Here is a 16,160-nt window from a genome sequence, read left to right as displayed (position 1 = left end):
AAATTGATCAAGCTACATCCTTGCTCACATCCTTGCTCAAAAAAATGCTCATTTTTGGTCAAAAATCAATTTTTTAAAGTAAATTTCGAAGAAATTGGACATGAGCGACTATTATTTCTTCCAAATATATTTCTTAACAAATTGACACCAAATATGACTAAAAACAATATTACTGTACGGAAATATAACCATTTCAAAAAATATATTTGACCGACCAAAGTTACCCCGCTGACCGAAGTTACCCCATTTTACGGTATCTATTCCCATTCTTTTTCCTGTCATTTTAATGAATGTTAGGCAATAGAAACAAATTAGTTAGATCTTTCTATCGACCACCGATGCTTGGTCGATCTCTATTATTTATGAAATCAATTAATTGACTATTGTTAATTTTGATAACATATAAATATTTGCCTGTATTAATATTGACCAATATCAATTTACCATAATTTAATTGTGATTAGTTTGTTGATACTTCATTTAAAGCGGTATTATACACCCTCGATAAATTTGTGTCTATTTTTGCATTTTCTCAAAATCAATAATACAGTGGTAACAAAAGTTATGTATATTATAGGGGCAAGGAATCCAATTACTACACTCGAATTTCAGTGACCCAAGACAAGCGGTTCGTTATTTATGATAAGAAATAAGGTACCGCTAGGATGTACCTTATTTCCTATCATATATACTGAATCGCTTGTCTTGAGTCATTGAAATTTCAGTGTAGTAATTGGATTCTTTGCCCCAATAATATACATAACTTTTGTTACCAGTGTGTTATTATTTTTGAGAAAAATGCAAAAATACTCACAAATTTTCCACAGGGGTGTAGTACCTTAACACCATGATTAATAACAAGCATCGAAGCAGCATCAACGGTCGATCCAAAGATCTAACAAATTTGGCTCTGGCACCTTTTATGATATAAAATCCATAATATATTTCCACACGACATTTCAACAACAAATACATTTGATTTTGCATGAACAAATACTTCATTAGAAGATAACAATTTATTGAAATATATTGAATAATGAATACTTGTTGAACGAATATTTGATGTTTAATATTTGGAGTGTATATGACCAACATAAGGAAATCCGGTTCTCCCGTGGTGTTTATACAGACTGACCATAAGCTGTTAGGAAATCTAATACCACAATAGAAGGTAACCTAAATTCAATATTGTTTGCAGTTCAGTGACTGAATATGAAGTTATACACTTGAACATGTCAAAATATTTATTCCCAGTTGACTGACAGAAACGTCTAATAGCTTCCAGGAATGCTGACCATTGCAAGAATGAAGATGATTAGAAATGAGGCATCGGGCCTGTGTGGTTTATGATTTGAATAAGGGGAGAGGGGAGATTGGATACAGCTGGAGATATTAAAATAATAGGACGATAAGGGACCGTTCACAAACACTTGTAAGGGGGGGCCTGATGCAAAAAGGGGGGGCCCTGAAAATGTTTGACCCTCCAAAGGGGGGCCCTGACAAAATGGCCACAAATTTTTCTGGGAAAATTGAGTTTATATGCTTTTCTATGGGGTTGACCGATAATTTTCATGTAAAAAAGGGGGGCCCTGAAATTTTTGAGGTCTGTAAAGGGGGGCCCGAAAAAATTTTGTGATAAAATTTTTTTTTGCATCAGGCCCCCCTTACAAGTGTTTGTGAACGGTCCCTAAGGAGTAAATTTAGAGAAAGAAAGACTGAATAGATCAAAAAGAAAGAAAATAATGATATAGGGAAATGATAATTTGGGGACAATAAAGGGGATTGAAAGAAGGGAAGGTGTAAAGAACAGTAGTAAAAAGAAAAGGAAAAAGAAGACATGACCTTAATCTTCCACACAGGGAATGTGAATTTCAAATGGGGTTACCTGAATAATAGGTGATTCCATTTGAAATCTGCACCCCTTGTATGGGAGATTAAGGTCATGTCTTCCATAGGAAGTGTATGTATTTCAACTGGAATACCCCAATCTTACCTCTAAATGGTCCATCTCTGATTTCCACATAATCATAGGTGCAATACTGCATTGAGCCCTCTAATTCAAAGGCAGCAAAATGCAAGCGGATTCTCATTTTGGGTGCTACAACGATCTTGAAATAACAGTCCATGTTATCCAGATATCTCCCTGGGTAATTTGGTGAATGGATCTGGCCCGATGGACCAAACACGGTTCTGGAGCAACCTGTTAGACAAAGAAAAGATATTGTATGTAAATTGAATCATGTCTTATCAAAATGTTACTTGAACATAAATTTTACAGAAATAACACACTTACAGCATGTACAGGGGCAGTGTTAGATGCTGCTATTGGAAACCAATAATTGTCCAGTTGACATTTTTCTTATTGTGTTAAAATCAGGGGGGTGGGGTTTAAGGGAAATTTCGGTACAGAGCTGTGATGGGTTGTTCTTTAAGCTCTTGATATCAGGTATAATGATGAGATGCTTTTTCAAATATTTTCTGCAAAAATCTGGAAAATAATCTCTTTTCATTATTTAAAAAGTAAAATATGGGAAACCTTTCCAAAATATTTGTATATGCCTAGATTTCATTTGAACATTAATAATTTTGAAATCGAGACCGTATTTTTTTACAATCCATTTTTCTGCTTGGTATAATTTTCCATACCAAAAACAAAATTAAGACCCAACACGCACACACACCCCCACCCCCCGAGACGAAAATACCTATTTTCGTCTCAGCACACACACAGACATAATATTTAAAATATAAATGCCATGCTAATTAATCCATTTTGTGAAGTAAGGAGAGAGACAAACAATTATACCAATGAAATACGAAGTATTATTATATTAAAACAAAGTTTCACAAAGTATATGATATGAGTTACAGCAATCTGACTGAACTAATAAAGCTCAATGATAATAGTAACAAAACCAACGATAATATTAAAATAAAAATCACTCAAATGCATAACCAGTAAAACAATTCAAATCATAAGCACATGCTTATATTAAAAAGGCAAGGAAAATATACAAAGACACATAAAAACAGAACCCAAACAAATACTGTATTGATGCCATGGCAACAATAAACGTGTAACCCAACAAGCAAAATTGAATTTTGTAAACAAATGTTTATAAGTATAAATCGATTTATTGATCAGGCCCTTATTTTGTTCTAATTTACAATTTTACAACAAAAAGTTTGAAATGAAATAATGAAACCGTAAAATACATAAAAACTAAATATTCATAAAATAAATAACAAAATATGGATTGCTTGAAGTTTGCTGGATTGGGTCACACAAATGCAATATGCTGGAACTTTTGTAAAGTCAGTATTGTTAGATCAATTAAAAATGCAAATAGTCATGTTAATCATTCACTCTTTTAAATATTACAAATTGAGATTTTAAATATGCAAATATTAGCCACAAAGCACCAAGTTACAGTTTATAACAAACTCAAATCAAAACAATATAATGCAAAAGCACAACATAAAATAACCTATATGCATCTTCTAGTTTGTGATAGGCCTATTCAAATTATTTTTACAAAAGAAAATTTAGCTTTCTTCCATAGCATTTGAAAAATTTCTGTACAAATAAATTGTGATGACAGAACGAAATTTATCAAGGAAACAAAACATATCCTGGCTCTTTCATAAGCGATAAGTTTGCAAAATAATTTGAAAAATAATTAATTGTGTAAATCAAAGCAAATTATAAATAATATTTGTACAGAAGTGATTGTCAGCTCAAACTAAATACTTTTCACCTCACTAGTATTAGCGTGTTTATACTGAGCACCTTGCATTACCGCTTTCACATCCACCGCATTTTAATCCCGTCACATTCATCGGGTCATTTGCAGGGTAACAATTCACTACCCACATATTTAGTGGTGAATGCGGAAGTCCAGCAAATAGTTTTTGTGACCTTTCAAGGTCAGATTTTGAATGCTCACACTGTATTATAATAGGCTAACTTCCGGTGTCACTCGCAAAATCGTCACCTGAACTGTTTCTACTGCGAATGTTACCGCGCATTCACCACTATTAACCACCTCAATAGGTGGTTGATGGATTCACTCGCATTACCGCGCGCCCATTCATCTTCACCCGATCTGTTTCTGTTGGGGCCGTTACCGCGTATTCCTCGCATCACCCAGAATTCACTTGAATTCACCCGCAACCGTCTGCTCAGTAGAAACACGCTATTGGTTACTGTAAGTGTAATCAAGGTACTCAAAATACCAGTACAAAATTGACCAATTTTAAATTTCAAATAGCGAAGTTTTGAAGTGCGCATTTGTCCCGATAAGGTCATTATGGGAGTGAGTCAGTGGGACAATGCAATTTTGCACCGTTGGAAAGTTGTCTGGTACGACACAGGGAAAACTGGCTGGGCCCAGAACAGCTATCTAATCTAGGTTTTCGCTCCCATCCTCAGACATCACACAACATTGGAGTCCACAGATATCAGTCACGTAACCAAGTGAATAAATCACATGCTATTTACACAACATTTGATTTACATGACAAAGAAGTATAAATGAAGTGATATATTATACAAATTATTGATGCAACTGACTGTTTCCAAGTAATGTACATGGAAGTACATGTAAGTAATGAATCAAGACACAGCTCAACATGTTTTTCATGATTTACATTAATCATGTTAATGCAAACATCACACAGTTAACCTGTTACAAAAATAGTGATTTCTCATATCAACTGACATGGTTAGTTACAACTTATTGGAACATTATTGTGTGAAAAGAGGGCGTCTACTATTATATGTACAACTCTTTTCAGACTTGGCATCTCTTATATGGAAGGGAGTTACTCAGCACAAATGATCAAACAGGAATGTGACGCAAACAGGCCCGTACGCAGGATTTTGTTTGGGGGGTGCTGATTTTGAAAAAGTGGACCTTTTTCCCAAGGGGGGGGCAATTTTTGAAAAATGGACTTTCTTTCCAAAATTTGGCCATTTTTTGACGAAAAACCTGTAAAAAAACCTGATTTTTTTGTTCGCTACGCTCGCAAATTCTGAAATGTTGGGACTTTTTGTACACTTTGGCAAATTTGGGGGGGTGCGACGCACCCCCCGCACCCCCCCTGCGTACGGGCCTGGACGCAAACATGAGTAGCATTTTTGGCCTATGGTATACCAATGACCCCTTTTCTAGGCCAATTTTGGAATGTGGATAGATCAGGTTTTTTTTGATTTTCTGAATTTTTTTGGAAAACAGCCCGATTTTGGCTCAATCTAGCCAAATTTTGGGGAAATTTGTAAAACCTAAAACAAATTGTGTTAAATTCGGCCAAAAACAAATTGACTTCTGGTATATCGATGGGTCCAAACTTCTTGAAAAATTGGTATATTGATGGGTCTACTTTCACATTCTCTGCAGTATACCCCTACCAAAACCAAACTTGAGTACCCACTTCGGGGCAATCTACTAAACTGAACAGTCAGCACACTTAAATAAGGTAGCAGTTCATGAATCATAACCTTATAGCCAAAGTGGGGGTTGATGTCGGACATCAAAGTGACCATAATAACCGCAATGATGTTTTCATGATTTGGTTATTTCTGCATCATTTACCGTCACTCATGTCTCAAATTAAAGAAAACATCCTTGCAGTTATTATGGTCATCTTGATTTTCGAAATCAACACTCACTTTGTCATGATTCATTTAGACCTACTAGTACTAATAATTCTCTTGACCTAAGTCCCAGTTGTGTTCTATCTTTCAAACATCACCTTCAACTATTGTAAAATGAGTAATTTAGTCAAGACTAGGAAATATTTAGTGTCCTTCAATGATAAGAAGAACTAATAAGGAACTTGCCCAAATCTTATGTCCAGGACTAAACTGACTTTTGCTAAAAAATACTTCTGACTTAAACTCCATGCATGTTAAAATGCTCGCCTGGTTCACTTATGCTTGAGACAATATGCACAGATGCAAATAACAAAACCAACTTACTTCTAAATATTTGCCCATGGGTTGTGTTATGAACCCTGAGGTAATACAACCAAGTAGCACTATGTCGATGGTGCCTATTTACCTCGGTATTTACATGTCGTTTACTGACTGTTTTAATGAAGGAAACAAATTACTGTTTGTTGTAAGAGCATACATTTTGACTGTGAGCTAGCGCATGCTGAAAAGGAGGGGGTGGCTGCGCATGCGTGTGGCACGGGAGACAAAAAGAGAGGGCACAAAAAGAGAGGGCACGTGCGGCAGGCATGTTGAGGAGGTCCGGGAGGCTCTGTGGGCCAGGGCAGGGTTGTCAGTTATGGGTGGGTGAAATTGAATTTCAGGGGGGGGGGCAAAATCAACAAATTATGGGCAAAATTGCTGTAAAAAGTTGGACATTTTCGCAATTTTGGGTATTTACTGGGGGAAACAGGGGAAAGAGTTCTGACTGGGAGGGCATTTGCCCCCCTCCCCTGACATGCCCCCACGGTGCTTCAGCTACTCAGGCTATTTGTGCCATTATCTATTACCAGTGCATTGTACCTTCAATCATTATTATATAATGAAATTGGTCCAAAATTTTGCCATGGAAAAATGTCCAGCTTAAGAAGCAGGAGGGAACCCAGAGAAAACCTGTGGCAGCAAGTATGGACTGGAAACAAAATGCACATGAAGTTGTCAGGAATGGCTGCCACAGCTTAATTTGAGTCTGTCAGTACTAAATTGTATTTACAATTGATGACAAAGATAATAATTGACAGCTAAGAAGTCATACTTTATGTTACCATGGTTACATCAATATCTAATCTACTCATCCAAAAATGTAGTTTTGTGAAATGGAGGCGCGAGCGGCTCTAGTTCAAGAACATGTTTGTTGTCGGAATGATTCATCACCATCAAGTCTAGTTATTGGTTGGCACGGGGACAGTAGTGTGTAACAAGTATCATTTAGCAGGAGGGGGTGGAAAAGACAACATTCTGAGCTCCCTACCCACCTTCCTGTTGCAAATATTATTGAAATTATCAAGGGTCCTGTCTGTATAGGCATGACTTGAAGTTAATGTGAGGAATTGAACGACAAAGTTTGGAGCCGTTTGGTGAATGATTATGGGTATTCATGTCCTGCCTTAACCTCAAGGATTATAGCTTTTCCTTTCCTTTTAATTTCCAAATTTAGGTAACATTTAACATAGTTTCTTTGCTCTACAAGTGATGTAAGACTTACAAAGATGGTTTACCAAACAAAAATGTCATTGGACTGTTACAAAATGGAAAAAGTTTAAAAAACGTTGGTGTAACAAAAGTGCACTTATAATTATAACAAAATAAGAAAAAATCCAAAAATATAAACGAGCAAAGGTGTTTTTTCATATAATGTGAAAGTACAAATAAATAACAAAAACCAAGAAAAAACGTCACTGCACTGCAAACTGATAACATGCAAAACAAAGTAAGGTGCAGAAAGGTGCAAAATTAAAAATCCTTAGCAATGTCCGTATCTAAGGAAAGGGGTCTAACAGCGACCTCCACTATTCTAATAAGTAAAGGCTATGGATGGGGATGATGAGGTGGTCTATCTTACCAAAGATATACACAGAGAAATCTTTACAATTAGTGGTCCTCTCCCACATAGGCCTATTGAGTCCACTTTACAGAAGAAAACATCAGGCTCTGGTCTTGAGTGAAAGCATCCGTAAAGCCTTCTATATAGGGTCCAAGGTAACAGCGCATCAAAAATCAACCAACTGGGGAGGCGCTCGCCCTTTTAGGAAGGAGTTTTGTCCCATGACTCGATATTAATTTTCCAGCCCTAATAATTGATCACAAACCAACTGTGTCCAGTGTGCCAGTGGCATATCTAAGGGAGAAGCATGGGAGGGCAGGGGGTATCTTGCTCCACCTCTTCGGATGCCCCTGTGGCATGCTGGCTGCTAAAATTCAACAAAATTTTAGGCCTTTTTTGCCCATTTTGGACCCTATGAACAATTTCTGAGAATTTTTGTCTCTTGCCCCCCCCCCCCACTCAAAAAAATCCAAACGACCACTGTATTAACATGATCTGATGCTTGACCCTAGGCACATTGCGCTTTTTGGCAAATGGAAAAATGAGAAAGAAGATGAAAAAAGACAGATAAATTGTTTGTTTCTATTGGGATTCAAGTCCGCGACCCCTCACATGCCAAGCATTCAATCGGCAACTGATAGCCAAATCACGCTCGCTAGCCTGGCCAATGAAACTGTGTGTATACTTATTATGACTAAGGGACAGGGTGATTAAATCTTTGCATCACCTGGGATGCATGCATTGGGCTATTCCATTTAAATTTCACACTACCCCTGTGGAAGATTTAGCTAAAGCCTGCCACAGAGGGAGTATACATTTTGAATAGAATACACAATTGGGTAACTTCAATTTGAAATACTCACTCCAGTTGTGGAAGATATAGGTAAAGCAATAATACAGGGGGAGTATGGGTTTCAAAATGATTAACTCTGACCAATTACATTAGAAAAACATACTCCTTCTGTGGAAGATATTTCCAAAATCTTCCACAGGGGTAGTGTGGATTTCAACTGGAATAGCCCATTCACAGTAGCTCCGTGCTGTAGGACTTTGTAAGATTTAAAGCTGTTAGGGTTAACAGTCCGGTCCGACTGCCTGATCAGGAAGTACTGCCGAATCAGGCAGCATGTTGCCGAGTTAGGCAGTATGGTATCCCACAATGCAATGCTCTATTTCAAATAGAGCATCTTTTAATATACCGTTATTTCTTAGTTTAGAGTAAAGAAGTAGGTAAAATATATAAAATTATCAATGAATCTACAATTAGTAGTAATTTTTCATCAATTTTAGTTAAAATAAAGTTAATTTGCATATTTAAATCAAAAAAAACCGTTAGAAATGTTTTGTTATTTAAATTATTTTTCTCCCGGTGGAATTTTTTTTCGCCCGGTGAAAAATTGTCAACTTACATGTAGCTCATGTGTGTCAAAGGAAAATTTCCACCGATCTTTTATAAAATTACCATGAACAATTTAGTCCTTAGTCTGTCGAATTCGGAAGGGTTACCAAAGCCTGTGTTGCCTAACTCGGCAACATGCTGCCTGATTCGGCAGTACTTCCTGATCAGGCAGTCGGACCGGACTGGTTAATGTTAAACAAACTAAATGTGCAGAAATAAACAAATGTGTGCAAATAACAAATATAAAAACACTTCATATCAGTCATACCACTGACTACTTCTATCTAGTAAATCAGATGAATCCATTATACTAACTGTTATTTCCTTTATCCCATGGCTGTACAACTTTCTTCCTTGCGCCACTGGTCAATATTAAAGTGCCCTTATCTACAACCAAGCAGTCAAAAACAAAGCATCAGAGACGGCGGAATTATCTCTTTCATCCATATCTTTCATTATGTTATCGCTTATAAATATTAAGGAATTTATATCTATTTTAATGTATATCTTTATGATATGGAATTTGGAAAATGTGCATGAAGGATATATTTGTGTATATTCTCCGTGACGGGTCACTGACCAATCGCCGCCGAGAAATCAGACAGCTTGAGGAAGCGTCCAGGATAGGATATGAAACGTCGCCAGTCAAAAATAGTAAGTCCAGTTGAACAGATTTTAATTATCAATTTGATATGCATGAAGGGTGTTAAATAAATTGATGTTTTTCACACTGAAGTATTGCAACAAAAAAAAGATTGTTTGCTAGTCCTTTTTCAGAATTGGGTCGGTCGGTTGGGATTTAAAAAAAAAGGGTTTTTTACTGTATGCCTTTAATTAGCTTAATAAATAGACCAATTGGGATATTTCTCTACTACCACTTCATTCATGTATTTAAAACAGTTTACAAGTGTGTAGAAACTGTAAAACAAACTTTCAGGATGTCAAAAATGTTGAAAGAAAAGAAAACTTTTTCTGGAATTTCCAAAATTAGGGTTGGTATTCATTTGAACAAGAAAACAAACAAAAACTTTTTTCCAAATTTTCCAGATTAGGGTCGGTCGGTGTATGACAAGCAAACTTTTTTTTTTGTCTAGTTTTCCGAAAGCATTTTGGTCAAATCTAGTCACTCTCTAAAAAAAAGAAGACATTTTTAACAGTTACAATTCGATGGAAGTTGTCTAAAATATAATTTGCTTGTAGGGTACTAGAAAAAGATCCAGGTTATTGCACTCTCAGGCCCCAGGATAAACCTGGGTCCAGGGAATTAAAAAAAAGCTAAAAAACCAACACTTTCAGATGTAGGGTAGTTAACTCGAGAAAAGGGGTATTTACCTCGAGTAAAGTGCCCAGTCGGGGCAAGCTCGTGATAAAGGTCGAGTTTGTGCACGTCTGGACAGGAGTCGGGGCAGTTTATCCCGACCTTAACCCGACCGATTTACCTCTGAAAAAAGTCAGAGGTAAATCCTTAACCTGACCTGAGCAGTCGAGGTAGATGCACGTGTGGATCGCACCAGAGGTAACAGTCGAGGTAAACAATGACCTTTTCACCAGATTTGACCTCCCTTCTTGCTCCCGTCACATCCTAACCAGTTCAAGCATCATGATTATTGCGATAAGCTTTTGCTGTGTATCATTTGCAACACCAATTTGCCGATGAAGCAACAGGAAAAACAATAGCAATTTTACATCCATTTTAATACTGCATACGACATTTGTTTACAATCAGTTCGATTTATTTTTAGAATCCATGCGAATTAGCCCAGCGGGTCAACGTAAGTGGCAGTACAACTTCGGAAATTATACCCAGGTACAAAATGGTCGGGTAAATTTACGTCGCCGGTCGAGCTAAAAGGTCGGAGTAAAGTAAGTGTGGACAATCAGTCGAGTTAATGAAAATATTTGTGGTATTTTATCACGGGTTGTAAAAAATTTAACTCGAGTAATTATTCAGGTCTGAACGTGCCTAATGTTAGTGGGCCTGGGTAATGTAATGTGGCAAATGAAAGCTGAACACATACTATGCTAGGACTATCATATATCTTGTCTACATCAGATAAAACCTGACTCCCTCCTGAACTATGCAATGCATGAAAACCTTACAGTCAATTTCCATACATTTTGACACAAGTGAGGCATAACTATTGCTGATGAAAAAAATATTAAAAACTAAAAACAAACAAAAAAATCCCCTTCCTTCAATCTTGAGCTTTCCCCCAGTCAAAATAAATTTTAGAAACTTTTTAGGCCAAATACCAAACAAAATAGGTAGGCTTAAGTTTTCTTCCACCCTTTTGCCCCCTCCCCCCAAGTGTGGAACCCACAGATTGATCACTTTCTATCTGGGGTGAGCATGATGAATTACTCCCTTCCCCCAATTTGGAACTTTGTCCCAGACTTTTTCCCAAATGTCTAAATAAAATAATTGAGAAATTTTAACTTTATAGGCCAAATACCAAAATTTTTGGCAAATTTGGGCAATCAATTTCCCCCTTCAGTTTGCTCCCCTCCCCCTAAAAAACCCAAAACTGATACTGCCACCGGCTCACATGCATGCAAGTGCGGAACCCAGCCACAGATTGATCACTTCCACAATACACACATGATATTTCTATATTTAGGCCTATTCCTCTTCCCAAATTGGCAAACAGAAATTGATGCATGAAAGTGTGGAACCCCGGTGGGTCCAGTCTTCACTGACGATGGGTACGCATGATGGTTCCAATTAGGGGTACTTTTCGCCAGCCCATTCGGGCTGGTACCTGTTTCAGGTTTGGGGTCAGTTTACTCAAGAGATTATATTTTAGTGGTATTGGAATGATTTTTTTTTACTTTTGTGGTTAAATTTTTTTAAAAATATTTTAATTCGATTTGTTAGGAAAAGTAAGTATGTTTTGCCGTTTCAACGTACGAAAACGAGTGAGTATTACCAAAGTTATGTTTGAACTAATTAATTATGACTTTAAAAGTTTAAAGGCCTAAATGTAACAATAATAGTTAATATATATAGCATCATATGGTCAGCAGAAGAAAATCTGACATCACCTATGATGTCATATCAGTGTCCTTGACCGGGGTCCTTACTCCTTGACCACTGAACAGCGTGATATCATGATGATAACAGATCGATAGAAACAAAATCTTCATCATATACACGGATCATATCACAGATTCTCAACAATCTGTGATCATATGGACCATATTGATGTGAAAGTAGTTATCTATCATATCCTGTGTCGTTTTATGGATAAAAATGACTCAAAATGTTATTGATGAAATGGTTGCTATCATAAACATCAGTTTTGTCTTTTCAACGGGAAAATCCGATGCAAAATAAAGTTTTTAGGGCCTAGCTATAATATGGGCATAATTTATGCATATAGTATTGAACAATGTACCCCATTTGACATGCACTTATAGATAAATAAATTGTCTTACTTTATTAATTTATTAACTTCTTTATTATAAATAAAATGACACATAACTATTTGATTCATAAAATTACATTCAACAAAATGATTGAAGAGAAAACACACAAGGCACTAGGCAGACTGTTATAGAATGGAGTATGTAAGATGCCATGTCCATAGCTTCGCAGGAGTTTCCGACTAGCAATCAACATGATCAGCACATTCAGAAAAACACAGTTTAAGAGTGAAGATTGTAGTGAGTAACCAGTCCTTTATAAATGTGCTGGCCACTATCTATTATAATATAGTAGGCTTAAACTATACATTGCGAATTAATTAAGTTATTTTAAAATAAAATGTACATGTAAGTTAACTCAAACCGGCAGTGTATATATCGAAAGCAGTGAAATCGGACATTCCTAAGCGAAGATATTGAGTTCGTAAGTTCTGGTATTACAAAATTGGAAATTGAGATATCGTGGGTAAAAAGCTGAAAAGACAAAAAAAACCAACGACAACAACAACAACAACAACAACAAAACAAACAGACCAGAACAATTTGGAGTACATGTAATGAATTAAAAGAGTTGACATGAGATTAGGAATTAATGTTTTCTGCTGTTTCAGTGTGCATGTTCTCATCGTTGATGGTTTGGTGGACTGTCATGTAGATGTAAGCGTGATCCTAAAAATGCCTTTCACATTGACCAAAACTAATTACAAGACCTCTTCTACATTGAGGCTGGCTTTCCCTTTTAAAGGGAATTTTTATCAAGAAATATCCGCGGAATTACCGAGGACAAAATTGTTCGCGATTGTCCAAATTAGGGGTGTTTTGGAGCCTTTTACCGCTACAGTTTTTGTTTTTTGTATTTTTTCTGTCCATTTTTTTAGTAGTTCCACACAAAAATTGATAGTATATTCTTTCCGAAAAAAATTGTCCCAAAATTCAAAAGCATCCTTGAAATGGTAAAAATAGGGGTGTTTTTTCGGAAAAAATGTCCTTGATTTCCTGTGATAAGGAGGTGAAATGAAAATGCATCCTCAAAATGATAAAAATAGCGGGCGTATTTGGGGGCAAATTTTTCTTGATTTCGTGCAAAATAGGGAGTAAAATTGCGCAAATGTCCTTGATTCCCTGTGAAATAGGGGATAATTTTCAAATCCTGGAACGGTCATACGTCCTACCTTTAAATACAAACTGAACCCACCGGGTGTGGAACCTGAAGAGATTGATCACTTTCTATCTCTTAGTCTTAATAAAACATACATAATTTCTATCTATATATAGGCCTATTCCCCTTCCCAAATTGCCAACACTCACTTCAGACCATATATCCTCTCTCAGGTCCATTAACTCTTGCAAAACATTATGCACCTGATTTAGAAACACAGATTTGGCTTGTCACTAAAGCAGCTAACCTCTTAACAGCACTTTTAACATTATAAAGCTTGAGGTGGGCATGGGGGCATTTTCACGCTCCCCAATCAATGGCTTTGTCCCCATTTTCCCGCAGATAAAATAAGAAATCTGAGAAATTTCAACTTTTCAGGCCAAATACCAAAATTTAGGCAAATTTGGGCAATCAATTTTTGGGCAATCAATTTTTGCCCCTTACAATTTTTTCTCCCCCTCCCTCTAAAAACCTCCAAAACAGGTACCGCCACCCAGAGAACCCAGAGACTGATGACTTATCATCTCTCTTAAGGGTGGTCTTAACCCTGGAATTATGGAAAATTTCGGTCTTCATAACTGCTAAATTATTAGTCTAAAGAATATAAAAATATACATTTTTAGACTGGAAATGACTTGCTGAATTCATCTGTGAGGTCCAATTTGGGCCAAAATGCTCATTTTGGAGAAAATCCCAAAAAAGCAGGTTTTTGGCCCAAATTTTTTCGTGCAAGGTAACAAAAATATTGTTTGGCCAAAAAAACTTTTTTATTAATTTTTAAAAACTAGATAAAAATATCTAGGGACCTTTTTTTTATTTTTTTGAATTTTGACCAACTTTGAGAAATTTGTACCAAAAATGGTCAAAAAATGCAAAATTTTCAAAAAATCATAAAAAACCTGATTTTCATTTCAAATTTCAAATATTTTTGGTGAAGTTGGTCAAAATTTAAAAAAATGAAAAAACGGTCCCTAGATATTTTTATCTAGTTTTTAAAAATTAATAAAAAAAATTTTTTGGCCAAACAATTTTTTTTTGTTACGTTACCTGAAAAAATTTGGGCCAAAAACCCGTTTTTGGGGATTTTCTCCAAAATGAGCATTTTGGCCCAAATTGGACCTCACAGATGAATTCATCAAGTCATTTCCATTCTAAAAATGTATACTTTTATATTCTTTAAACTAATAATTTAGCAGTTATGAGGCCCGAAAGTTTTCATAATTCCAGGGTTCAGACCAACCTTAATATGATATCTATATATAAACACCTCAAAAGAAATAAGTCCCCCTCTGAACATGTCGTCATAACATCGTAAGGTTTCGTTTTATACCAACAAAACTAACTTTGAAATAATTATATGACTGTTTACTAAGTGCTGTGTGAAAATGAGAGATTTCCATGACTTCAGGGCTGAATGAGCCTAAATTGAAGACAAAAAGTGCCCTTTCCAAAGTCACAAAGTAGGCCTATGCTTGTTAACTGCAAGGCGTATTGGGACAAGGAATGGAACTGACCATCTTACAACTCACTGTGCTGAAATCTGCACCAAGGGGATTTGCATGGCTGAATGATCAAGAATCGATACACATTACAGTAAATGTTCACTTGGTGAGGAATTTAAACTGCACTCAAACACATGGGGTTTTCCATTAGTAACAAGCCATGAATCAACTTTTGTGACAAGCATAGGCCTACTTTGTGACTTTTGAAAAGGGCAGTTTTTGCCTTCAATTTAGGCTCATTCAGCCCTGAAGTCATGGAAATCTCTCATTTTCACACAGCTCTTAGTAAACAGTCATATAATTATTTCAAAGTTAGTTTTGTTGGTACAAAATGAAACCTTACGATTTTATGACGACATGTTCAGAGGGGGACTTATTTCTTTTGAGGTGTTTAGGCCTATTCCCCTTGTCAAATTGACAAACAGAAATTGATGCATGAAAGTGTGGAACCTGAAGAGATTGATCACTTTCTTTCAATACAAAAATGCATAATTTCTATATATAGGCCTATTCCCCTTCCCAAATTGACAACACTCACTCCAGACCAAATATCCTCTCCCCGAAATCCTCTCTCAGGTCCAGTGCCTCTTGCAAAACAACTATGCACCCGATTTAGAAACAGATTTGACTTGTCACTGCAGCACACTCTCCTAACAGCATTATGTTACTCGTTAACATTAAAAAGCTATGTAGTCATATGAAGGGCAACTTAATGTCAAGAAGTACTGCTGCTATGTGTGTATGACAAAATAGATAATTATAGTAAATAGTATGATGTTATTATAAACATGATAAAGCCATGTTGTAACATTTCCATAAAAATTAGATTAGTATTTCTTTCCCATAAAATGTGCTTTTACTGTCAGATATGTCCCCTTTTAATTTTAAGCTGAACAACTGAGGTAAAGCAAAGAAAATTGGAATTTATTACCAGTGCAGGTGTCACCAATGTGTGTCACTCTGTCGGATGTTCTACGGTACGATCCTTTGATGTGTGTATGATCGTCCTGCATGCCATGTACGTACTGTGTTATGAACATTGTGTACGTGTTTGCCTAATATTTCCATCGTAAAGAATCTTACTATTAATAGGGGAATGTTGTATGTATGTATCTATGTATGTATCTATGTATCATGTA

At 36.2% G+C, this 16,160-nt stretch overlaps 1 protein-coding gene across 2 annotated transcripts in view; it reads right to left on the bottom strand.

The window, feature by feature from the left end:
• LOC140147835 (uncharacterized) overlaps nucleotides 1-16,160 on the bottom strand; it is a 175,280-nt gene that overhangs the window by 109,513 nt on the left and 49,607 nt on the right. The window contains exons 4-5 of one of the 2 annotated variants that reach the window (XM_072169591.1): nucleotides 9,253-9,324; nucleotides 1,994-2,200 (exon numbers count right to left, since the gene is read on the bottom strand). In XM_072169591.1, the coding sequence (XP_072025692.1) occupies nucleotides 1,994-2,200; nucleotides 9,253-9,324 (279 nt within the window). The remainder of the gene's footprint in view (nucleotides 1-1,993; nucleotides 2,201-9,252; nucleotides 9,325-16,160) is intronic. The other variant, XM_072169592.1, reaches the window with a different exon arrangement.

Source organism: Amphiura filiformis, chromosome 3, assembly GCF_039555335.1.
Source record: "Amphiura filiformis chromosome 3, Afil_fr2py, whole genome shotgun sequence".
NCBI classification, from domain to species: domain Eukaryota; kingdom Metazoa; phylum Echinodermata; class Ophiuroidea; order Amphilepidida; family Amphiuridae; genus Amphiura; species Amphiura filiformis.
This window is presented reverse-complemented; position numbering and strand designations above follow the sequence as displayed.